At 44.5% G+C, this 25,279-nt stretch overlaps 1 protein-coding gene across 1 annotated transcript in view; it reads right to left on the minus strand.

Annotated features, from left to right (window-relative positions):
• Positions 1 to 1,523: 1,523 nt before the first annotated feature.
• Fermt1 (FERM domain containing kindlin 1) overlaps positions 1,524 to 25,279 on the minus strand; it is a 37,993-nt gene continuing 14,237 nt past the window's right edge. Inside the window, exons 7-15 of the mRNA XM_075962273.1 lie at positions 18,006 to 18,113; positions 17,002 to 17,133; positions 15,239 to 15,288; positions 10,847 to 10,971; positions 9,821 to 9,927; positions 8,279 to 8,500; positions 7,587 to 7,711; positions 6,317 to 6,458; positions 1,524 to 4,231 (exon numbers count right to left, since the gene is read on the minus strand). Coding sequence (XP_075818388.1) covers positions 4,058 to 4,231; positions 6,317 to 6,458; positions 7,587 to 7,711; positions 8,279 to 8,500; positions 9,821 to 9,927; positions 10,847 to 10,971; positions 15,239 to 15,288; positions 17,002 to 17,133; positions 18,006 to 18,113 — 1,185 coding nt within the window. The 3' untranslated portion in view covers positions 1,524 to 4,057. The remainder of the gene's footprint in view (positions 4,232 to 6,316; positions 6,459 to 7,586; positions 7,712 to 8,278; positions 8,501 to 9,820; positions 9,928 to 10,846; positions 10,972 to 15,238; positions 15,289 to 17,001; positions 17,134 to 18,005; positions 18,114 to 25,279) is intronic.

Genomic DNA, 25,279 nt, shown 5'->3' on the forward strand with positions numbered 1-25,279 from the left:
AGGGCAGCCAGAAGATTGAGTGACAACACAGAGATCTAGTCTCTTTTGTAAAGACCCCTGCCCTCTTCTGTTCCAAGAATACCCCACCGTTACAATGCTATGATGCTGAGAGCAGTGCCCTTGCTCTCTCCTGATAGCCATATGGCACACTTGGGATCCAGCCAGGCACTGCACTCAAACTACCTCCCCCCACTGCCAGCACAGTGCCTTCCCTGTTAGCCTGTATGGGGGACACCAAGCCCTCATGATGACACATTGTTTGGATCATACCCCATAGACTTTGGGACCTTTCTCAGAAGTCCTCTGCTTCCTCACAAAGGACCCTGCCTCCTCCTTAGGGCCCAGTTTTTCATGTCATGTGATCATAAAATGTTGGAGGTGGCATTAAGACTGGGTTTCATGTGATTCTGGGCTTAGGGATGGTTTAATTATTAGGGTCCCATTCTTCATTGAGCAAGATAGTTTCCTTTGCAAAGAAGTCTGGGAAGTTACCACGTACTCTTAGGTTTAGATTTTTACGGGTAAATTTTGAAGTTGGGCTTCATGCTCGCTAGACATGAAGCATACTAACCGAGATACATCCTCAGGCCAATTAGATGGTTTTCCCATTGCTTCAGGAAATAACTGTTGCAAAACACCCTGGATTCTAAGGCCACCGACTCAAGGACTAGCTTTCAAATGAAAAGACTCATTCCCTTACTTTTTAGGATTCAAAACCCATTTTTTTTTTTAAAAAGAAACTTTTTAAGTGAGTTATTTGTCTCTCAGACCTCCTTGGTTCATCTCTACTCGCCCATCTAACTTAGACTCCTTGGTTCACCTCTACCCGCCTGTCTAACTCTGAGACGGCCACTTTCCCAAGGCTGGTAACACTTTCCTGCCAGTATCAGTCTGACGTGGGGATGTTGACTTGGTGACTGGGAGTGGTGGACACTGAGTCACAGTGGCCCTGTGAGTGGGGGACACGTGGCAGGTGGCTAGTGCCTCAAAGCTGAGCAGGGTGGGAGAAGGTTGACCAACTTGACTTTGAATCCTGGTTCCATTGCCTTTCAGCCATGTGACCTCAGGGTAGCTCCCCCATGAGCTTTCTTCTGTCAGCAGAACAGTAAAACAAGCTCTACTTGTCCTGCTGCCCCATGGACTGATGTGAAAATTTCATGGGCGGAGCCTCTAAAGCACAGGTTTTACCTATGTGGGACCGTTATCCATCAAATAAAGAGGTGCCCTCAGCATCCATCTAGGGAAAGTGGAGGCCTTGGCTCTTCCTTTCTCTGGATATGAATGTCTTTGTTTGCTGATGGTTTATCAAGATCTAGAAAGGGACATGCAGGCCATAGTAAGGACGGGACAGGAAACCTAATGCTCGTCAGTGAGGGAAGAGCTGAAAACACAGGTTAAGAAAGCCCAGGTTCTAGTGCCTGGAGGAGCTAGAACATTGGTGTGCAGATGTCCAGGCTCAACCAGCCTGGATTCTTCTTCCATAGCAGAGAAAATGTTCACTTTTAAACAGACAGAAGGCCAGATAAGACACAACTGGACTATATTCAAACCCATATAAAACTCAATTTTAAAAGTCACATAAATAATACAATACAGATTTCAATATCCATGGCAGATAATACAGCAAATGGTGGTGGGGGCACACATTAATTTAAAGTTTCACTGAGGACAATGACCTGACCTTTTGTACCCACATGTTAAAGGGAAGGGAAGGAGGAAGAACAAAGTTGTTTCTTGGAGCAGTGGCCTTTAAAGTTTGCTTCTCACACCAATTTATTCCTTTGAGATGTTGCCGTGGAGCCACAGGAGAAACACTACTCAAAACTGCATGAAGTTTGGGTAGAATGTAGCCAGTTCCTCTGAGGATTTCATGGAAATGTCAGCCAACCATGAAAAGTTAAGGAGGGACTGACCTGAAGGCCTGGGTTTGGGTAAACTAGGCAAGTAGAGCTGACATTGGTGACATCAGGTGACATGGAGTCAATGAGGTCGTTGTGACCAGGGCCTGAAAGATCTATCTAGACGCTTGCATGCAAATGGTTTATGTTTGGGAGACGGTCTCATTATGGTGCCCTGACTGGCCTCGGACTCATAGAGGTCTGCCTGCTTCTGCCTCCTGAGTGCTGGGATTCAAGTGTGTGGGCTACACCCAGCCTCCCATCTCGGCTCCAAACAGTAGAGTCCAGGACAGCAGAGGAATAACCACCGCCGTGCTCACTGCGTTCATTTAACAATGGTGTCTGCATACAACTTTCCAAACTAAGTTCTTTGTGATGGGAGCCAGAACTTCCAAATGCCTAAAGCATTTCTGAGCTAAGTTGAGTCTCAGAAACTGAGTGGACGCCTGAAGGCTCATGAATACACATCTCTAAGGAGAGGCTGAAAGAAACCTCCAGAAGGTTCCTCTGGCTCAGGTCTGTGGCCTCCAGCCAGGATTGTCTCCTGACTCCTGGGATTGCAGAACTCTCACTTCCCAGGTGGCTTGGTTGGGAAAGAAAGCAACAGCTGAGGCTTAAAGCGCTCTGAGTTCCAGCCAGGTCCCTGGAGAGTGCCACCTAGGAGGTTGGCAGAGTTCAGGCAGAGCCCTTTCTCTATCTGTGTGGTTTGGAATTCATGTGGAAGGAGAAAGGCTGTGCATGAACAGAAGAAAACATCTCTCTTTCGCTCTGGTGCTGCGTCCCACCTACTCAAAACCCACTCATTCCCTCTTGCTGGACAACCAGACTGTGACATTCAGGCAGCTGCCAAGGACTGTAGCAGGACAAGGATGACTCGCAAAAAAGCAGCCCCCAAGAAGCTGTTGTCGGCTTGGGATTTGCAAAGCTGAAGCTGCTTAGGGAAAAACGCCCAGAATCGTAGACACAGACTCCACACCCAGACCTCCGCTGAGGGGACGGGACGGCCACTTCTCATTGCGCAGACCAGCCAGGGCTCTAGAGGCAGCCAGTCATTAGTTCTCAGAGCTTCAGCGTGGTGGGCTCCAGGAACAGGTCTGCCCTCCTTTCCTTACCTCGGTTGGGATGGAGGCCTGAGATTGGATTCTGAATCCTGTCAGGGGTGCTTTTGTCTTTCTGAGTCATTTCTAATTACACGTGTGTGTGTTGTGTGGCATGCGCATGACAATACAGGTGCACACAGAGTTCGGTAGAAGGAATCGGATCCCGAGAGCTAGGGCACTGGGAACTCAGTTAAGGTCCCCTGGAAGAGCAGCAAGCCCTCTTACCTGCTGAGCCACCTTTCCAGCTCCATGGAAGGTGGTTTTCATTAACAGAGAACTGGGCCCGTTTTCTCGAGACTCAGCCCAGAAGAGAAGTCATTGAGCCATAGATGTCAGCTAAGAATGGGCTTCCCTTCAGTGCACGTCTTTAAGAAGGACTTCAATGTGTCTATGGGATTCCCTAGGAAAGGGGCTTCTAGTGTCAGCAATAATGTGAGGACCAATGATTAACCAGATGGCCCATGGTCATCTGGACAGATGCGACAGTCTCTGTAGACTGATGATGCTGAAGACCGCTGTAACCCTGATCCGCCCCACTCCTCTCGTTGACTTCCAGAGAAAAGGCGTGTCTAGACTCCATTTGCCATCTTGGCGAGATGAGAGCCGCAATCGCTTTTGTCAAGGAAGGACCCGAGTTTTCAGAATGAGATGTGGACTTGCGACAGACACATCGCTGTGACCCTTCTGTTCTCACCACTCACTTACGGCGAGGCAACTAAGCAGAAGGTCAACTGCTAATTCCATACAGGTGCTTGCAAAGCCACAGAACTGGAGAACCAACCGCGTTGGGCCTTAGAGCAGTCAGAGTAGCACCCCCCTCTCTCCCCACCCAGTATATAGGAAAAGCAGCAGGAGCCCAGTCTACTGCTGGGAGTTCCAGGCAAAGTCAGGCCAGCGGTGTGCTCCCTGCGCTCGCAGTGAGTTCGGATGAGGCAAGGAGCTGGGCATCTGGTGGTAAGCATACGTTAAGTCTGGAGTCTACACACTGGGAAAGGCGCAGGTCCTATCCATCCTGGAAGGTCTCCTAGATCCACAGAAGCCAAGTAGACCTGCTTCACTTCAGTCCTGACCGCCAGTCAGTTTGTGAAAGAGGTCCTCATCGAGCGTTTCATTTTGGTCCTTGGATCGCGTGGACAGGAAAATGTAGCCCCCGATGTACTCGTGCACAATCTTGCAATCTGCACTTAGGCAGGTGAACGCGATGGAGACATTTTGGTCAAACTCGATTGCCACCTGGAAAAGTAAGCCACGAATAACCTTAAATCCTGACAAGGAAGGCCAAGAAAGCAAGCGGCTGTTAGGCTGGAGATAGTCCCCAAAACACCGTGCAGAAAACGGGCTTTCTGAAGGATGCCTTGCCTCTTTGCGCCCCCTTGTGGTATTAGCTCTGATGCGCGTCTTTGCTCTTTTAGAGGTAAGAAAGTCCCAGTCACTCTCTGTGTGGAGGGGAAAGAAGCATTGTGGACTCTCTCTTTTTTTGTTGTTTGTTCATTTGCTTTTTAGAGACAGGGTTTCTCTGTGTAGCCTGGAACTCACTCTGTAGACTAGGCTAGCCTCAAACTCAGAAATCTGCTTGCCTCTGCCTTCCGAATGCTGGGATGAAGGGTGTGCGCTAGCTAGATTTAACCACCGCCGGCTAGCTTTGTGGACACTCTAAGACGAGGTCTCACTGTGTGTAGCCTAGGCTGGAAGTCCTGAACTTGCAGCGATCCTCCAGTCTCAGCCTCCTGAGTTCTAGGATTATAGGTGTGAGCCACCGTTGTGGAGTGCAGATTCTTTAATAGAGAACAGAAGGCCTGCCTTAGTTGTCGTCCAGCAGCGGCTGCCTGTTAGCCTTTCCTCCACGGACGTTCTAAGTTCTAAAACTAGAAGACGTAGAGAATGGCCCATTTCCACCCTGGGAATTCCCTGCAGAACTTTAAAAATGAATGACGCTCAGTTCCCGCTCCTGGGCAGTAATATTAAAATGCTTTAAGATCTAGTTTCTGACCTCCATTCTATGCATGCGTGACCAGGCAGGTAATCTTGCTGAGGGGAATCCAGCATTCTGAAAAGTAGTGTGGGTCTCTCACTGCTCTGTCACGCTGCTGGTTCTCACTCAGGAAAATGAGACTGGAAAAGGAGCAACGGAAGATTGAGTCTTATGGGTTTATTTTGGTGTGTGCTGAGGTGTGTGTTGGTATGTGCGTGCCCCTGTGTGCACCCCGTGGAGGCCAGAGGACAGGGTCAGGTGCTTTCCTCTATTACTCTCTACTATTCCTTTAAGACGGGGTCCCTCGTGGAACAAAAGCTCCATGTTTGAGTAGCTTGGCTGTGCAGCTAGCTCCTGGCATGTCCTGACTTCACCCTTCAATGCTGGGGTTACGTGCGTTTATTGTCAGCCTCATGGTTTCCATGGATGCTCAGGATTGAAACTCAGGTCCCTTGTGCATGTACAGCATCCGCTCTTAACCACTGAGTCACCCCACCATCCCAAGACGGACTTTATATCAGCAGCAGCAAACTCTTCTGCATTATCAGCAGGATTCTAAGGCACTTCTAACTTTATCTAGAATTTTCTATGATGTATGCTTGGCATTGGCCTAAATATAGTTTCTAGGATGTAAAGTGATGGCAGCCATTACACAGCTGTGGGCTCAAGAGCTCATCTTATGAGACAAGGCTTTTTGGCCATCTCTGGGTATCTCTATTGCTTTCAATAGGCAACTGAGCTGCTGGGTCCACAGGCAGTCCTAGCTCTTGGCAGTTTTTTTTTTTAAAGTTTTCTTTATTATTTATTATGTATACAGTATTCTGTCTGCATGTACACCTGCAGGCCAGAAGAGGGCATCAGATCTCATTACAGATGGTTGTGAGCCACCATGTGGTTGCTGGGAATTGAACTCAGGACCTTCAGAAGAACAGTTAGTGATCTTAACCTCTGAGCAATCTCTCCAGGCCTAGTGGAGGCTTTTTCGGCTTTGTTTTGTGTAGGGTTTCATCGAAGGTGGTTTCTGCTAAGCAAAGATTGTGCTCAACCATATATAATCCTAGGGTGAGTTTATGAAAATGGAACGAACTGTACAGCAATTCTACAATCTGCCTGCAGAGAAGTCTTCACAGAGCTACGTCAGTTGGTAGTGTTAAGTGAATAACTTTGGGCCTAGATTTGTTAGGAGATGGCTCAGAAATGTATGGTAACATTTCAATAGGCTGCTACTACATGTTTCTGGCTCATGAGTTCTCAATGCAAAGGCAACTTAAAGAAACAGAGTAGCGAGAATCTCCGAGAATGTATGCTTGTGGGTCAGCCTGTATTATCGGAAGCTCCCGCCTTACCTGCCGGATCTCCCAGTTGACGTTCCACTGCTTCATGTTGGCGAATCTCCATGTTGTAACTGGAATCCCGGTGACGGCATCGATTCTAATCAACCTGTTGTAGGAAACTCCCAGAATGTCATCTTTCTTGCTCCCTTTAAATCTGGAAATGACAGTATTAAGAGAGCAACTGTTACTCATATGTAACTTCTTTAAAGTAACTTCTCGTTGTTGTTTGTCCACGTGATGTATGTGTGTGGGTGAAGATCAGAGGACAACTTTCTGGAGTCCCTCTGTCCTTCCACCTTTATGTGGGTTCCAGGGAACTCAGGCCACCAGGCTTGGACAGCGTTTACCTGCTGGGCCAGCTCTCTGCCCCCACACACAGTTTCTCAAAGGTGACCTCATGACATTTCTGAATTATCTCAGAAGAAAAGACAGTAAGCAATCTGCGTCTAGAGGAGGACACTTTAGCTGACGCTCAGTTCCCGCTCCTGGGCAGTAATATTAAAATACTTTAAGATGTTAGATCTAGTTTCTGACCTTCATTCTATGCATGTGTGCCCAGATGGTTAATAATGATGAGGGGAATCCAGCATTCTGAAAAGCAGTGTGGGTCTCTCACTGCTCTGTCTATGGACACATTTTGGAGAACCATACTTTATACGCTAGACAGAGTCATTGTACCAGTGCAGATTACCGATGTCGGTGTCCCTGACTCTCGGGCTGAACGTGGACAAATTACATAACTCCGTTTTCTCATCTGTAAACTACAAGAAGGTAATAATAGATGAGCCCCACACGAGACATTCAGAACCAGAAATCTTCAGTGATCCACAGGAACAGTGTCTTGTCTGGAAAGGCTGGGGGACACGATAGATCTGTTTGCTAGGGCATCTGTCTGGAAACCCAAAACTCTATAAAGCCACACATGGGTCACACCGTGAGACACGTAGCAGGGAGAGAAAGGACATGGAGGAAGGTCGCAGGTACACAGACGCAAGAGCTGAGATTCTCCTTTTGGTTTGGCACAGGTGGTTAGCCTAAAAGAACAAAACTTCTTTATAAAATCTCAACATTTCCTTCCCTATATGTAGCTGAGTTTTAGGGATGGTTTACTCACTAGCAGAAGGTATGGAAGATTCTCAAGGGCCAGCCAGAGTACCGGGGCCCTTAGTGAAATGGAAACATGCTAAACAAGAAGAACTTGACATTCTGAGAACAGAGTAGGCTTCCAGGAAGCCATCGATGGCTGAAGGGAAAGTGAAAGGCATGCAGACTCTGGAATTACCTGACCAGGTAGTAGGTGAGGCCGAACTCCGGTAAGGACTGCCATGCCTGGATGAACTGCAGTTTGGCTTCCACCAGAGGCATCTGGGCCACGTTATGGTGAGCTTCCAGGATCCGGGCTGCCAGCTAAGCAGAAACGGGAGGCGTCAGACCGGCTTCACACTCGCTGATTGCTTTCTAATCATTCGCCTCGCTCTAGATCCCCAGTGAGAGCGGAAAGTACAGGGCTCCACTGAACTCTGCGCAGGTGGCCCATCCTATCAATTCTAACTAGGTAGTTAATTCGCTTTCTCCCTTTTGCAGAGTTGTGAAAGTCATTGAGTAGAGGAGGGCCAAGCTCAGTCAACACACGCACCCTTCTAAGGTTCGTGCATCTGGCTCTCACTTTTCATTGTGATTCCACTGGAATAGGTTCACCTGTGCAACCTCTAACCCATTCTATGGGAGCATGATTTTGTCCTTAATGGCTTTATCCTTAATTAAGTTAAACGCCAAACTATTACTATATTCAGTCAGTAGTAAAATAATCTCTAACAAAATCAACAGTAATTCTGCCCCATCATCTACTTCCCAGGGCACTGTCAAATTTCTCCCTTAGCCTAATTTTCATGATGATGGCCTTAATTGAATGGAGTTCCTCCTTTTATTTTAGAGTGTTAATTCCTGTATACAAACAACCAAGCGGGTGAGAACCTGTTTAGACTTGTGCTTTTTTGCACAGCGAGGTGATACTAGACATTCCGGGTTCATATCCATGCTTTCGACACTGGAAGCCACCGGAAGCGATGTATTCCGGTTTTTCATCTTCAGAAACGAAAGGATGCTGAAGACCTCTGGCTGATAGGAGCTGTCTGCCATGGTTTTACCCTTTGATGCCAGGACGCAGGCTGCCATCCACCGGGCATATTGATCCTCCTGAAACAAAGGCAGAGAGGGTTTAGAAGCAAGTTCACCAGGGGAGCTACCTTGTTGTCACAGACCAGCAGAGACTGGCTCCGTAGTCGATCTTAGCCAAAGGGGTGAGAGGCAACAGAGGCCTTGGGCTATGATACAAAACTATTGTTCTCAATCAAGGAAAGATGTGACGTGGAACTCGCTCTGAGTGACCGCCACCCACTGAGGGGAACACCCAGTAAGAGGTTTTGAAACGTATCCTGTCATTTTTTTTCTTTTTTGCAAAAGGAACTTTGTGTGCAAAAATGATGTGAGGAGACAAAGACGTCTGAGCAGTGCAGACAAACGAAGCCCCAAATTTCCCAAGAACTTCCTAGGTACTATTTCCGCCTTCATAACATGGTGACATACACGATGAAGAACACCCCTCCCAGCCTTATGTATTATTTGTATCCCCATCTATCCTAGGTAAAGATTCTAACTCTAAGGAGGCAATCAGGGCTTTGGACGGGATTGGAACCAGTGAGTGGCAGTTTCTATTACTCTTGAACGCTTGCACCAGGCATCCTGAGACCCAGAAGGAAGTCAGCTCAGACTGAAACAAGGAGCCAAGGTTAGGTAGACCTGTAGTTCAGTAAGATGCAGCCAGCTACTATCAGCCTGGAACATCAGACTCCCCCAGTGGACATTCAAACGCTTTCAGAACATCGGGGCAACACTACTTACCTACTACCTCTAGGGGGCTGCTCTTTCCTGCAGTTCTATAGAGGAGCCTTCGATTTTGCTGTGAGGTGAAAACATGGTTCACAACCATTCTTTTTCCCTTTCAGTATAGAACTCAGTACATCACATAGAGTATTTAGTACTTACTATGGTATAGGTGTTGGGTTCGGCGATTTAGCCTATGTGTAGGCTACTGTATGTTCTGACCATGCCTGAGGTAGGTTTAGCTGGGATGTATGTAGGTTAGGTGTTTAAAGTGCAATTTTGACTGAACGGTAATTTTAATTTGTGATGTGTTTATGGGATCGAGTCCATTATATGTACATCAACAAGCATCTGTGTGTTTTGCTCTCAGGATTCAATTTTTTTATGTATTCATGTATTGTGTGTGTGTGTGTGTGTGTTAGGGGTGGGTGCGTGTGTATTCTGGTGTATGAGCGGAGGAGATCAAAAGATCACCTAGGGGAGTTAGCATTTTCCTTCCTTTGTTGAGTCCTGGGGATCGAACTCAGATCATCCCATTTGGCAGCAGGTGCCTTTTCTCACTGAGCCATCTCGCCAACCCCTGCTCTCTGTCTTAATCCAGAGGAACAGATGAGATTTCATGGCTGTACTTACATGGTCACATCTCAAATACACTTCGTTCATCCCATCGGCGACGGGGATTAGTAACTTGATTCCGAATTTTCTCCCCGCCACATTCACATCTGGTGCAATCTCACAGCCTGACGAACAAAAAGCAGGGGGAAACTTTGAGGGCTGGGAAATCTGTTGTAATAAATACCCGCGTACATCTGCAGCAAAGACATGACCATAAGCCAAAGCCAGAGGAGCAGCCAATAACAATAATTAAAGGAAAATTAAATAGGTTTATAAACAACATGGACAGAGAAGATGATTTTATTATTTTCTTTAAAAATTCAATTGGCTTCATTTTTAGGATGATATTGGCTATCTTGTAAGGAGAAATTATATATATATAAATGTATATATGTATGTATGCATGTATATATGTATGTATTTATGTATTTTTTTTTTATTTTCGAGACAGGGTTTCTCTGTAGTTTTTGGTGCCTGTCTGTATGTATGTATTTTGAGACAAGATCTCAATGTGTCCCAGGCTGGCTGTGTAGCTTAGACTGGCCTAGAATCCATAATCCTCCTGCCTCAGGAGGTTAACCCCTCTCCTGGTATAAATAAAAAATTTAAGAGGTAGCAAAGCAGAAGCAATTCTCTGCTGCAGCGATGGCAGAGCCGAGGTCACTGACTGATCAGATAACCAAGGAAGCAGAGACACCAATATGCTCCTAGTCACTTCCAGCAGTTAGAATGCGCGCTGAAGGAACTAAGAACGAAACATAACATTTCTTGGCATTTCCTGTCCCCCCCCCCCCCCCCAATCTTAGTGCTTAGGATTGAATCAGGGATCTTGCACAAAAGTCCACACTCTACCACCGAGTCAAGCCCCAGCCTGGACACAACTGTTTCTGAATGAGAAACAGCCTGGGTGACAAGGGAGAGCATAGCACGGACCCCACGCGATGCGCGTGCTCTGTAACGTGGAGGAGCCGCTGCGGCAAGCAGCGGGCTCAGAGTTCTCCTGGATCCCGCTGGATGCCACAGCGAGGTGCCAAAAGCTCTTACCTCTAATGTTTAGTTTTTCTATTGGCTCTCCTTGTTCAAGTTCCTTATTTTTAAAGTAGGCTATAGACGTGTCCTTAAAGACAAACCAGTATTGCTTGAAAGCTTTTAACATTAGCTTCTTGGGCCTGCAAATTAAAGTACAGCAAATGTTTAAACACCGGTCAGAACGGCAGAACACACTGCAAATTTCCAGTGGAGTAAGGCCTTGGGATAAGATAGTCTTTATATGTTAGCAGACATATAAAGATCATATGGATCAGACCCAGGGCTTTGGGCATGCTCAGTGCTGTACCACTGAACTGCACACCAGCCCACTAACATACAAAAGCAAGAAGGGAAATGTTGGTGTGTGTTGCACAAATTAATGCAAAGGCCCAGAAGTCATAAGTCAGACCTCTTGAGTCCATGTTCTTCCTCCGCCACTGTGGGACTCCTAACAGTGGGAGGCAGGGGCTGTCTTTGACTATTTTTTTCTGGCTTTTGGGACCCTATTCCTCTTATCAGGTTGCCTTGTGCAGCCTTAATACAAAGGGGAGGTGCTTAGTCTTACTGCAGCTTGATACGCCATGTTTTGTTGGTATCCATGGGCGGCCTGCCCTTTTCTGAATAGAGAGGATGGGGTGGAGGAAAGGGAAGATTGAGGGAGAACTTAGAGGAGGAAGAAGAAACTGAAGTCTGAATGTAAAATTAAAAAAAACAAAAAACAAAAGATCTGCCTTGTGGTGGCAGTGTGTGCCTTTAATCTCAGCACTCAGGAGGCAGAGGCAGGTGGACCTCTGTGAGTTCAAAGCCAGGCTGGTCTACAGAGAGTTCCAGGACAGCCAGGGCTGTTTAGTGAAAACCTGCCTTAAAAAACCAGAAAAAACCTAAACCAACCAACCAACCAACCACAACAAAAACCCATGAAGCTATTTTGAATACCTGCCTCCCTTATGAACGTGTAAGTATTTCCAGGCAGTAACACTGTACTACTAAAAACATTATTAGCTCTACACAAAAATATGAAGTGAGTGAAACATTAAGCCCATTTCAAGAGAGGAAGCAGTTACTTTCTCAAAGCCCAGTGGGTTTACCTCGGCTGTATTATCGAATCGTGATGCTAGAGCCCTACCTGTGCAAGGGTTTGTTGAGACAGAACTTCTAAATCCCAGCTTCACTGAAGCCAGTCACTCACTTAGAAAAGTTAAGTAGAATATACAGAATTTTAATATTTTTAATAAGTACACTTCAAACTCACTGTAGCTCTTGAATTAGGCGATATCCAACACAGAAATATATGTTACCATGTTTTAAAAGCGTTCAGACCTTTTCTTTTCTTTTATGGTTTTGAGGACCTGGCACAGTGGACACTCTACCACTGAACTCGATCCTCAGCCATTATTGCGTTTGTAAAACTTCCTTAGGGGGTGGGTGGGTGGGGAGATGAATGAGAAGAAAGTATAATGACACTTATGTTAGGAAGACAGCACAATGCATCATTTTGTATGCCAGCTGTGGGTGGTTTGAAGGAAAATGGCCACCAAAGGGAGAGGCACTATTAGGCTTTATTGGAATGGGCGTGGCCTTGTCAGAGGAAGTGTGTCACTGTGAAGGTGGGCTTTGAGATCTCTTATATGCTCAAGCCACACCAGTGTCTCAGACCACTTCTGTTGCCCACAGATCAAGGTGGAGGAATCTCGCTCAGCTCCTTCTCCAGCACCATGCTTGCCTGCACTCTGCCTTGCTTCCGGCCATGATGATGGACTGAACCTCTGAACTGTAAGTGAGCCACCCAGCTAATGTTTTCCTCCTTAAGAGTTGACATGGTCATGGTGTCTCTTCACAGCAACAGAAACTCTAACAAGACAACAGCCTAAAAATTACTATTTTAGTACTGTAATCAGGAATGGTTGTCATTGAGGAGTTTTTAATTTTATTTTTTTTTGACATGTAAAGAGTTTTATACACTTAATATACAAATCTGGATGAGTTTTGGGGTACCAGTGTGAAATCATCGCCCTTAATGCCACCTGTATATTAGAAACCTGTCAGAGTTTCCTTGTGTTTTCCTTATCACCATTCTCTTCAGGGCAAGATCAGTTAATTTTCTTAGCAAATTCCTCTTTGACACGGAGACCTCCAGGACTTGCTTATCTTAGACATAAGCTCTGTATCCCCTAGGCCTCACCCATTTCCTTCTTACTCCAGATCACACCCTCACGCTACTTCTACCTTCCACTTCTCTAAATTTGATCGTGTAGAGCTATGACAGTTGTCATGTTTTGGGTTTTTTGAGACAGGGTTTCTCTGTGTAACAGTCCTAGCTGTCCTGGGACTGGCTTTGTAGACTAGGCTGGCCTTGAACTCATGGAGATCCGCCTGCCTCTGTCTCCTGAGTGCTGGGATTAAAGGCGTGCACCACCACCCTCAGCATTTGTCTCTTTAATACATGGCATGATTATTGGTAGCAAGGTAGCCATGGAAACATTGCAGAATATTTTTAAAATGTTATCTTTGGGGGATGGAGAGTTGGCTCAGCAGTTAAGAACACTTGCTGCACCCACATGGTAGCTCACAATCACCAGTAACTCCATTTCCTCGGACTCGGACGCCTCTTCTGGCCTCTGTGGGCACCAGGTATGCACATGATGCATACACACACACATACACACACACACACACACACACACACACACACACACACACACACACGCACCGATGCAGTCAAAACACTCATATACATAAAATACAAAAAAAATTTAAGAAATGCTGTTGCGGGAGGTCCTTCCGCTCCTCTAGCCAATAGCTGCTGAGATACCAGCCTATTGGGGTGTGGTCTCTCTCTTTAAAAATGTGGCCATTTCCCTCCTCGCTCTCTCTTACTTCCTGCTCCGCTTCTGGCAATTAGACTCCCTTCCTGATTGTGCAGAGGGCTGTTGTCTGGGACGGTGATCTGTAAGTTTTTTCCCCTTTAAATAAATAACCATTCTATTAATCATAATTCCAAACTGGTGTGGGATTGTTTGTGACTTACGCCTTTGCCTTCATCTGGTGCCCAATGTGGGGCTCGAACCCATGACCCTGAGATTAAGAGTCTCATGCTCTACCGACTGAGCTAGCAGGGCGGCCAGGAGCAGGGCTGTGGGAAGAGGCCCGCAGCTCCTACAACAAAATGCCATCTTCACAACATTGCTATCTTTCAAAACCTGGTCATTCTATCACTATTGCACAATCACTGGTCCCTCCAGGGAGAAACTATGTAAACTGTTTTGGTGGTGGCTTACAAGTGATGGTAAGTGTAGGATACTTGTTTTTGAAAAGTAAAGCCACCAGGCAGCAGAACACAGGTCATTTTTTAACACATCATCCCTTTGTAAAACACTAGAACACCTACAAGAAGGGGTTGCCTTCATTTGTTTCATGATGTGCTAGCTATACTGTCTTCAGAGACTATGAAAACGAAATTTCTTTGTGAGATAATTTTACATGTTTTCTAAGGCTATAATTTGCCACATCAAAGTATTCTTTTCCCTGAAGCTCTGAGTATCATCAGACTGACCAATTGTAGTTACAGAGACCTGAGACCATACCCTGTCAACATAACAAAAGACCAGACAAACCAACCCTAGTCACCCAGTGACAAATGACATCTTTGGACCCTTGCTTCTCATGGAGACACCATTCACCAGTCAGTCTTTGCAAGGCCTTTGCCTCTTGTGTGGTCAAAAGCAACTTGCATTTCTCTCAAGGCCAGGTGCCCCAGTGAAGTTTTGGTTTGTTAAGAGAAGTCAATAAACCATAATGCAACACAGTGACTGCTTTGTTCCTTTCAGCTTAGCACTCCTTGGCACTATCACAAGGGTGGCAGTCATCCATTAAAACAAACAGAGACGGCAGAAGGTTGACCAACACTGAGCAGGTGAATGGAGGCCCAGGAACGAACAGAAACAGACCGTGATTACACAGCCAAACAGCTCTCTGATGGTGTCAGGGTCCTGAGCCCCCTGAGCAGACCCTAGCAGAAAGGCTGTTGTGATACAGATGTTCATTCTTGCTGACCTGCTCGTGTTTATACCACTGGTCTGCGAGCATCTCTGTGCCAGGCACCAGGCTACATTCGTCAAATGCCCCATTTGATCCAGCGCTCCCAACAAGCTCAAGAAGAGGTATACTCCTCACTTTACAGCTTGGGAAACTAAAGCTCAGAGTCATAAAATCTCCGCTCAAGGCAGCCAGTGCATGGGGCGGGGGTTAAGGTTCAACTCATTCAACAACTCTTGTGACAAAGCCCATAAGTCAGAGCCCACCTTTGACCCGTGAACCTGCCCGCTGGTTATACAATTACGCCCAACCCCAGGCCCTACTTGTGGGGGTCTGCTACAAGGCATTCTTTTGCCCTTTCAACTTACTTACCTAAATAACTTGAGATAATCTGCAAGTTTTGGGATATCGGTAATGTCCTCCTAAAGAGAAATAAATGCAAGGATGACCAGCAGGAACCTTACAGATGGCATTTCCACCCACACCTGCCTCACACAGCATGGCAATCACTTGCCACAGAGCTACTTTAAAATCTGAGTTAATGAAAATGAAATGGCACGAGAGACTGAGTTCCGTAGTTAGATGAACCAGTAGTTATCTCTGGGGGAGGGGAGGGGAAGGGTGAAAACTGAATGAGGAACATGCAGGGGAGCCTGGGTAGGTGACAAAGTCCTCAATCCTGGATGGTGACTTGGTTGGCAATATTAGTTTGTTACTATGTATGTTTGTATATATAAATACACGTATTTAAACATACAAACATACATATTAAAAAGTCATATATATATATGCATACATAAAAACACTTTTCTTTGTGAGCATAAAGATGTGGAGAGAAGTAAAACCAATGGGCACTTCTTATACTTACACATCATTCAAGTTAAAAATTCGAGTTACGAATGCAGACCTTTATGTATGAACAGATCTGTAATTTCAAAGTTAAAGCTGGCTACTATGGTAGGCCTGGTCACTGATTAAACTTGGCAGGAAACTGGTTCAAAGTTCATTCTGAGGTGGCCATTGAAGGCTGGCTGCCGCACATAAAACTCCCGGGGGGAAGGAGGGAATTTCTCATTTGTCCAAGCAGGATTAACTTCCTGTTACACACTCAGTGTAGGTGGCAGGTGGAAAGGAACTCCAGTTTCTGCTCCAGTAGGCACGGGCCTTGTGTGGGAAGCGTTTGCTCCCCGTTTGAAGCCAGTTACTGATAAGAGGACTCAATGAAAGCACAAGAATGCTGTGACTCCTTCTTAGCGCTCAGCACAGCTCCAGCAGCCCCGCTGCTTGGATTCAGTGGGGTTACACCAGCAGTTGTTCCCTTGGTTGAAGAAGTTAAAACAAAAGAGCAGTGCCCAGGGAAAGGATCCAGCCAGAGGGGCGTTCCAATGACAAAGCTGCCATTCATGCCCCTACGGGGAGAGGCAAGGGGTGGATAACTGCTTTTCTTTCTTAGGGATGACTGGAGGGGTTTAGCTCCTGAAATCCAAATTGTTTAGGAGTGTTTGATTCTATTCTAGATCAGTAGTTCTCAACCTTCCTAATACTGTCCTTCACAAAGCATTAATGCCGTTCCTCATGTTGTGGTGATGGCCAGCCATAAAATTATTTTCTTTTATTACATCATAACTGTAATCTTGTTATGGTTATGAATGGTAAGGGAATATCTGATAGGTGACTCCTGCGATAGGGTCATTCAACCCCCAAGGGGTCACGACCCACAGGTTGAGAACTGCTATCCTAGCCACAGGCCTTCCCCTCGGTCAGCCTTGCTCAGTGACAACGTCTGACCAGACGCCAAGGCTTACCTGTTTCTTCATCCTCAGCTGCCCTAGGCTGTACAGCTCTTTCTAAACTTAAAAGATCAAGGGCATGTTCCGTGCCAGTGTAGGGGAGCCCATTGTAGTTTCCCCACATACTGTGCCAGCTGGTCCCCCAAAAGAAACACAATACAAAAACTTTCATGGGCGGTGGTGAAATGATCTCGCAGTCCCTTGCCCCGATAGCCTGAGAAAAGCCAGTTCTTGTTAAATTTAAGCGGGTCACGCGAGCGGCATATTTTTCTTTTTGCAAGAAATGTTCTTCCAGTTCCAGCCTGCATTTGTCAGCACAAATCTGAGTTACCGGAAGGTTCATACCAAAGTGTTGTCCGCCTTCCCTCCTTCGAGGGTCACTTCCAAACTAGAGAGTGCTGCCTCCACCTCATCAACCTCAGACTTGGCGGCAAAGTCCTGGATTTCTGCACACAGTGACAGTTTGCTGATGTGGTACTAAAACATAAAAAGAGGTTTTAGTTTTCTTTAGTTAAATTAATATATATATATATATATATTTTAAAGATTTATTTATTTATTATGTATTTAGTGTTCTGCCTGCCTATATCCCTGCAGGCCAGAAGAGGGCATCAGATCTCATTACAGATGGTTGTGAGCCACCATGTGGTTGCTGGGAATTGAACTCAGGACCTTTGGAAGAGCAGGCAAAGCTCTTAACCACTGAGCCATCTCTCCAACCCTAATATATGTTTTTGAGACAGGATCTTGCCTGATCGTTCAGGCTAGTCTCAAATTCTCTAGGTAGCCTAAGCGGCCCTTGAATTTATGATCCTCCTGCCTCACTCTCTCACATGCTGGGATTACAGGCCTGCTCTACCTCACCTGGCTCAAGACAGAGGCTTTAGAAATGTTACAGCCACAAGCAGATCATTAACCATGTCTTCTTCTCCGAGGAGAGTTTCTTTGGAATCCCGAACATCTGGAAGGAGGTCTGTCTATGCAGGAAAATGGCATCCAACTGGGCTAATTTTGAGATTTAGATAGTTGGGGGTCAAACTTTGTTCTGCCTTGTCTCTGTGTATGTGAGGGGCAAGCAACAGGAATTGCAGAATAGACGTCTTATATAGCGTGTGCACACGCATAGATTGTGAGGAACATTTTACACGGAAAATTACTCTCTTAATTTTCATATCTGTCATCAAAGAAACAAATAGAAGGCTTTAACCAGAACAAACTAAAATTGTCTCCCCCACCCCCGAGGAGAGCTATAGACATCCCCACTCCCGAGGAGAGCAGCAGCCCCCTACCCCTGAGAAAAGCTGCAGCCAGCCCCCACCCCCTTGGAGAGCTGCAAACATCCCCACAACCTGCAGTGCTGCAAAGATCAACATCTCTTCTTCTGTGCAGTCGATTTCCTCCAAGAGAACAGCCCACCTGGCTTGCTCGTAGAGTTGGTTTATTCGGACAGCGTCATACTAGAGAAAGAAACACATGTATGCAGGCATGTGGGCATTTGTTTATTGTCCACAGCGCAAAAGTTCTTGCGTAACCGGGACCATTCTTGGTGAATCCCACTCTCGAGTCTAGCTCAGGCCACTTCCTGTTGCCCTGCTCCTTTGACATCTGTGGTCAGAAGGAACTTTCCCTAAGCATCTCCCAGAGTTTCTTCCAGCAGTCAAATTAGTCCATCATTGGTGCCACGGTTTTTGCTCTCCGTACCATGTTTCTATTGAAAGTAAAAACGCGCACTACACGGTCGATAATGAAAGACGAGGCTGATCTCCAAACGCTGCCATTTCAAGAAGAACCTGACGGGGCTGTTTAAAACGGAACTTTATACCTATTCGTAGGTGAACCAGAAGATATAACACTCAAGTGTTGACAAGACAACTTTGAAAAAGAATCACATTGAAGGAGACACTTTTACCACCAGACACCAAACACAGTAATCAGAATAGCAGGTTACTGGTTTACGGTGGACACCAGTTACTACTACACACACAGCTCTAACATGGGGCAGACAAAGCACTAAACATAGACTAGGAGCCAACCATTCCTCTCCCTTAAAAAAAGGGGAAGTAAAAACTCGGATACTTGGCAACTCTTCACAGCAGTATTATCCACAGCAGGCAGAGTTGAAGCAGCGTGAATGTCCATCAATGGACATCAACGGACAAGTCGATGAGCAAAAGACGGTATGTGCACACAATGGGGTAATATTCCATGTGGTGGTTTGAATGAGAATGGTCCCCATAGGCTCGTATGTTTGAGTACTTACTCCCCAGTTGGTGGAACTGTTTGGGAAGGGTTAAGAAGGGGTCACCTCACTGAGGGTAGGCTTTGATGTTTCAAAGCCCATGCCATTCCCAGCTACCTCTCTCTCCCCTCTGCCTTCTGCTTATGTACCAGGACATAAGAGCCCAGCTGCTGCTCCAGTACCGTGCCTGCTAGCCCGCTGCCACTCTTCCCAGCACGGTGGGCACAATTCCTCCTCAAATTGTACAGTTCCTAACAAACTCTTTCTGCAATAAAATGCTTTGGTCATGGTGTTTTGTCATAGAAATCAAAAAATAACTAAGATACCTGGTTTTTAAATGGAAGAAAATTCTGTTTCCATGTTGTAACATGGATGATTCCCAAAGATGAAATACTTGAAACGAGCAATGAGGAAGACTACTATGCACTACCTAGAATAGGTAGACTCATCCATCCAGAAAGTCAGAAGTGAAGTGTTCTGACCTCACTGGGCCTGGGGGAGGAGAAGAGAGTGACTGTTCAATGGGTGGCAGTCTGGGATGCTGAAAGAGTAAGGGAAATGGATGTGGATAACACTTGCATTATGAATGTTCAGGAACACTGAGCTACCACTTACAATAAGACGGCAAATAAATAATATGTGCACTATAAAGAATTGAAAAAGCCCAAATGTGCATGAGTATTCATAGCATTATAGCAATATTAATGACAGTCAAATGTGGAAATAATTTAGATATTCTTTGATGAGATGAATTAATGAGTAGACATAGTATATCACACAATGGAACATTATTTGGTAATAAAATGAAATACTTGTATATACTAAAATATAGATGAACTTGGAAAACATGCTATATGAAAGAGATTAGTCACAAAGTCCTGCATGCTCTATAATCCTATGTATTACTTTATTTTATTTTATTTTTTTTTTGAGACAGGGTCTCATGTGGCTCAGGTTAGCCTCCAACTTAACATGTAGCTGAGGATGACCCTGGACTTCTGATCCTCCTGCTTCCATCTCCTAAGCGTGAGAGTTAGAATTATAGGCATAGTGGTTCAGGCAATTGAACTCAGAGCTAGATGAGAACTCTATCAAATGAACTAGGTCCTCAGCCACAATAGGCAAATCCATAAAAACATTAGTTTGTTGCTCTTGCCTGGGGCTGGCAGGATTAAAGGGCAATCAGAATTGTGGCACAGGGCTTCTTCCTATGGGGTCACAGAAGGTTGTGAAAATAGACAGCAGTTACATTTGAACAATTCTGTGAATACATAAAACCATTGATCCGTGCATATTCTGTAGGTAAATGCAAGGTCTTTAAATGGGTGAAGGAAGCCTTCTGTTCCCCTTCCGTTCTCCCCTTTCCACCTTTCCCTCTTCCTAGAATCTGGAGCATGCTAAGCACATGCTCTACTAATGAACCCCACTCCCTGGCCTGCAGATGAGGTTCTATGTAAGACAAGATACCTAAACGTTATGATGTATAAAGTAGACTTGACAACATAGAATTAAACATTTACAGTGAAAAATACATTCAAGAGGTCATACATTCATCAGATAAAGATCGAAAGAATGTATTTCATTAAATAGAAGAGACAATATTCATTAATACAAACCATTCCTATGAATGAATATAAAAATCAGAAAATCTAAGAGGAGGTAGAACAAACATAAACAGGTGTTCCACAGAGAAAACCAAACAGCCATTTAAACACCAGAAAAGATGCCCAACCTTACCAAAAACATTTAGAGGATTCAAACTAAAACAAGACGGCAGAATTTCTGTCCTATCGGATTGGCTTGTGAGGCATTGTTAGTATCTGATGTTGTGGGATGAGGTTCGCTTTGCAGCTGTGGTTATAGGAATGCTATCTAGATACATCTCTTAATATTCTCTTGCACTTGATGAGTATCTAGACAGAAATGCTGGCACTCATCAGACACTCTTGTAAGATGCTTGCCACACATGGTTCCCAACAGTATGTGTTAGCCTTTCTTTGACTACAGTTCAGTTGATAAAAGAGGAAACTGGACTTTAGATACTGATGTGAAAGATGGCTCCGTGAGATAAAAAGCTGCAAGCGCAGAGCATGCAAACGCTCCCATCTATACAGGGAACACACGGTCCTGGAAACCTGGTAAATACAGCCTAGAAAAAGTGTGGAAAATCTGCAAGGATGTTAGTCATGAAGTTGTGGCTGCCTTTAAGAGAAAGGTCATAGCCAAGGGTGGTTCTCTTTGTTCTTTTGGAATGAGTTTACTGGGTATATTTATTGTGTATATTTAGGGTTTGCAACATGGAATATAGAAATAATATTATCGATAGTAATATTAGCAATAAAATAATAATAAGAAATATAAGAATAATAATATAGAAAGTAAAATGGTTTTGTTTAGGAAAAGAGCAACCAACTCACCAAAATCATAAGGTAAGAAAGGCTTGTAATACATACATGTCTACTGTCCGTGGTCCTCATGTCCTACATAAACACTCTAGAATTACTCATCCTGTGTGTCTGCTACTTTCTATGCTTTGACCTGTGTCTGTCTATTGTCTATTTACCTGACCAGTGCTGCCCTCACCAATACTGTATCTTGGTGTGTTCACGACTTTTTCTTCTATGTCTTCTCTTTTTGGAGTCTATGTACAAGTGTTCTGCTCTATTTTACTTGGCATAAGTGTCCTCCAGACTCATTTGTGCTGTGGCAAATGGCAAGATCTCTTTTAAAGTCATTCGTATCTATGCACCCAAAACTTCACAGACGCTATGCATTTAGGTTAAGCACTATTTTTTATTCTAAATAATCCCTCTTTACATTTATCTTAAAAACAGCCTCAACTGTGGTAGAATATGTCTAACAAAATTAATCTTGACCTTTAAAATGTATGGTTTAGTGGCACAGGTACATCCACAATGTCGCACAAGCACCCACTTTCCAAAGTCTTCGTCTTGTATGACCAAGAGTCTTCTATTCTATTCTATTCTATTCTATTCTATTCTATTCTATTCTATTCTATTCTTCTATTCTCATTAAATCATAGTTTCCATGTTAGCATTTGTTCTGTTTTTAGGTAATGATTTCAAATCTCTCTCTCTCTCTCTCTCTCTCTCTCTCTCTCTCTCTCTCTCTCTCTGTGAATTTGGTATGTGCTTTGTGTGCTGTATGGACATGTGTCTGTTAGGTGTGTGAAAGAGGAACAGAGGAGTGTGTTAATATCCTCTTCTATCACCCTCTGCCTATGACTTTGAAGCAGGCCTCTCCTTGGAGTTCATGTTTTTTTCAGTTAGTTTGGCACCCTGAAAGCCCCAGTATCCGCCTTAGCCTGCCCATCTCAGTGCCAGGGTTACAGACACATATGAGACCCCGCAGAGTTAGCTACTCAGGTGCTAGGATCTGGTGCAGCAAGCACTCTTAATCACTGAACGATTTCTCCAGGCCCATTTGAATTTTTTTATAATGAGTATATATTATATTGTATATTTTGAAAAAAATTAATAAAGAAAACATGAAGAAAACTTGAAAAATATCCCAGAGCACCTCAGTAGACTCATCATGACTTGATTAATACTGGCTTTATTTATTTATTTACATTAATCTCATGTCTGTGAAGAAAAGAGGCGATAGGGAACGTCTAAATGTGAAGCAAGTCCAAACCAGCAAATACCTCTAATAATGGTGAGTGGGAAAGATGACATGCTTTGTTGACATGTTCTTTCTCTGCATTTCTAAAGTTTCTGGGAAAAGAAGACAATGCAGAGCCAAGAGGGTGGGATTTAGGATGTGACTTTCACATCCTAAATGTGGTGATGTGCTCAGACCTTCAGGAAAGTCTGCCTCTGTTCTGTGATCTACAAAGGTATCTCATATAGCTGGCCTTGGACCCCACCTCCTCATCTCTCCAGACAAACGGAAACAAATACACTTGAGAATAAGCATCACATCGCCGTTCACATCAGGCCTGAGCAAACAATCAAAGCACCCTCAGTGAGCTGGAACATGGATAAACAAACTGTACTGCTTTCTGCCAATGCAAAAATTCCCAATCAAGCCAAATCAAAACAAACCAAATTAAGAAATATCCAGGTTTAATGGGAGATCTGCGCTCTCGGTGGAACCGGGAAGTCGTGAACATGCGACCCCCAGGAGAAAGAAAGGAAGACCACGTGTTTCTCTTTTGGGGGGGGATTACTTAAATACCCTGGGGAGTGGTCCTGACCCCACCTCCAGGACCTGGCATGCTGGGATTTGGAGTCCAGACTAGGCCTGGGGGCTGGGATAGATGCAAGGGGCTGGGGCCTACACTCCCAACTTGACACAAACCACCAAACAAAAAAATCATTGTACTGTATACTTACAGTATACATACTATTTTTAATTTACTTTTTTATTTTGTTTTTGAAAGAAAGGGCCTCATGCAAATTGTTTTTCAATCCAGGCTTGAACTCTTGATCCCACTGCCTTGGCTTCTTGAGTGCTGGAATTATAGGTGTGTGCCATGATGCCTGAATTCCGGTGAATGACTTTTTTATGGTACATAAATTATAGTTCAGTCAAGACTTAACAACTAAAAGAAATTCACATGAACAGTGTACATTGTAGGCCCATATTTCTATTTGGTATGGCAGCCAGGTTCTAAAGCCATAGTCGGTATCTGAGGATGGTCACGTAGCCTACCAGACAGGCCGTCACTACCTAACAAAAGGTCAGGATGTGGTTTTGCTCCTTTCTTTGTAATTTGGAGAATGCCTGATTGAGATGTTAATTTAAGTTTACATGACAGCTAACATACAGAGCAGACAGGTAGCTGTGGACATGACAAAAAGCCATTCACCTGGTTACCTAGGAGATAGAATGCTAATCTATTTCCCCTAAATTAAGTTTTGGTATAAAGGCTGTTTGGAAAATAAAGCCGGAGGAATTCTTCAGGATATAAACTCAGGACTTCATGAGGGACCACTGAGACTCTCTTTCCCGATGAAACCATGTGAGTCATGTCTTTATTTTTATCTCCTCCACACTGGTCCAGAGAGAGATAGTTTATGTTGGGGTCTGGTTGACAGAAATAATTTAGAGTCCGGGCTAGCATCAGACCCTGACAGTACATGGATCCAGGCATGGTGGCACATGCTTATCATTTCAGACACAAGGGATCTTGAAGCAGGGGGATCATTTGATCACAGGAGTTAGAACCAGTCTCCTGTCAAAACTCCTAGGCAGTGGTAGCGCACACCTTTAATCCCAGAACTCAGGAGGCAGAAGCAGGCAAATCTGAGTTCGAGGCCAGCCTGGTCTACAGAGCGAGTTCCAGGACACAATTGTGTGGTATGGATGCATCTTGATATAACCACACCATTCTCTACTGATATTTTCCAATCTTTTCATAAAAGCATTTATGCAGTCATAACCTATAGTACTAATGTATAAAGTTATATCAATATTACTCTTCTATAAAGAGTAGATTTGCAGGTCAAAGCAGAGTTGTAATTCTGATAGATATTGCTACACTGCTTTCTACAGAGGCTAGATTAATTTATATTTTGACTTACAATCACTGTGTAGGACCTACCCTGGATTTTTATTATTTATTCAATTAATTAAGAAATACACATATTACTATGTCCAGTTTGAAAAAGATTTTGCTCACTATAGTTCATTGTTTCATGTGGTAGACTTATGCATTTTAATTCATTGGCTTTAATGTCTGATGGGTTTGGACTCCCTGTGTGCAACCTAGTTCTTGGATAATAATAGTTGCTTTATAAATATGTGAATAAACTAACAGATGGGAAAGCATTTGAATAGACAAAATGGGGCCAGGATACTGACTTAGCAATTAAAACTGACTGAATATAGTTTTTACTAACATTTATCTAATTTTATGACCAATTTCAGTTAGGTTATTAAAACAGAAAGCACAGAACAACATAGGTTAGTTGGGAACTAAGTGAAGAAAGACTCGTGTTGAACCAGGGATCAGGCTTAAAAATGAAATCACAAAATCTCCAGCAACAGGAATGAGAAAACTCCTTTTGACTTGTTGGTCAGGGGAGTTCAAGAGACTCATAAAATAATATAGGCTATAGATGTCACCCTTGGTTGCGTCCCAGAAGTTGAAGGTAAGTCCTTGTTGATGACACCACAAATTTCAGCCACAGGACTCAGAGGGTTATGAACTAGATATGACCTGAAAACCTCCCTCCTGGGGCACAGCACCAGAAGGTGCTATGCAAAATGTCAAGGAAGAAAAACAATTAAAACTCCTACCCAGTTCTGACATCTAGGAACCACGACAATGACCAGCATGGCGAGATATTCCTAATGGGGCAACAGTGGCACTCTTATCTTGGCAGTAAACAACAGCTCTCTAAAGAGACTTGAGTC

This window comes from Microtus pennsylvanicus, chromosome 2 (genome assembly GCF_037038515.1).
Source record: "Microtus pennsylvanicus isolate mMicPen1 chromosome 2, mMicPen1.hap1, whole genome shotgun sequence".
Classification (NCBI taxonomy): Eukaryota; Metazoa; Chordata; class Mammalia; order Rodentia; family Cricetidae; genus Microtus; species Microtus pennsylvanicus.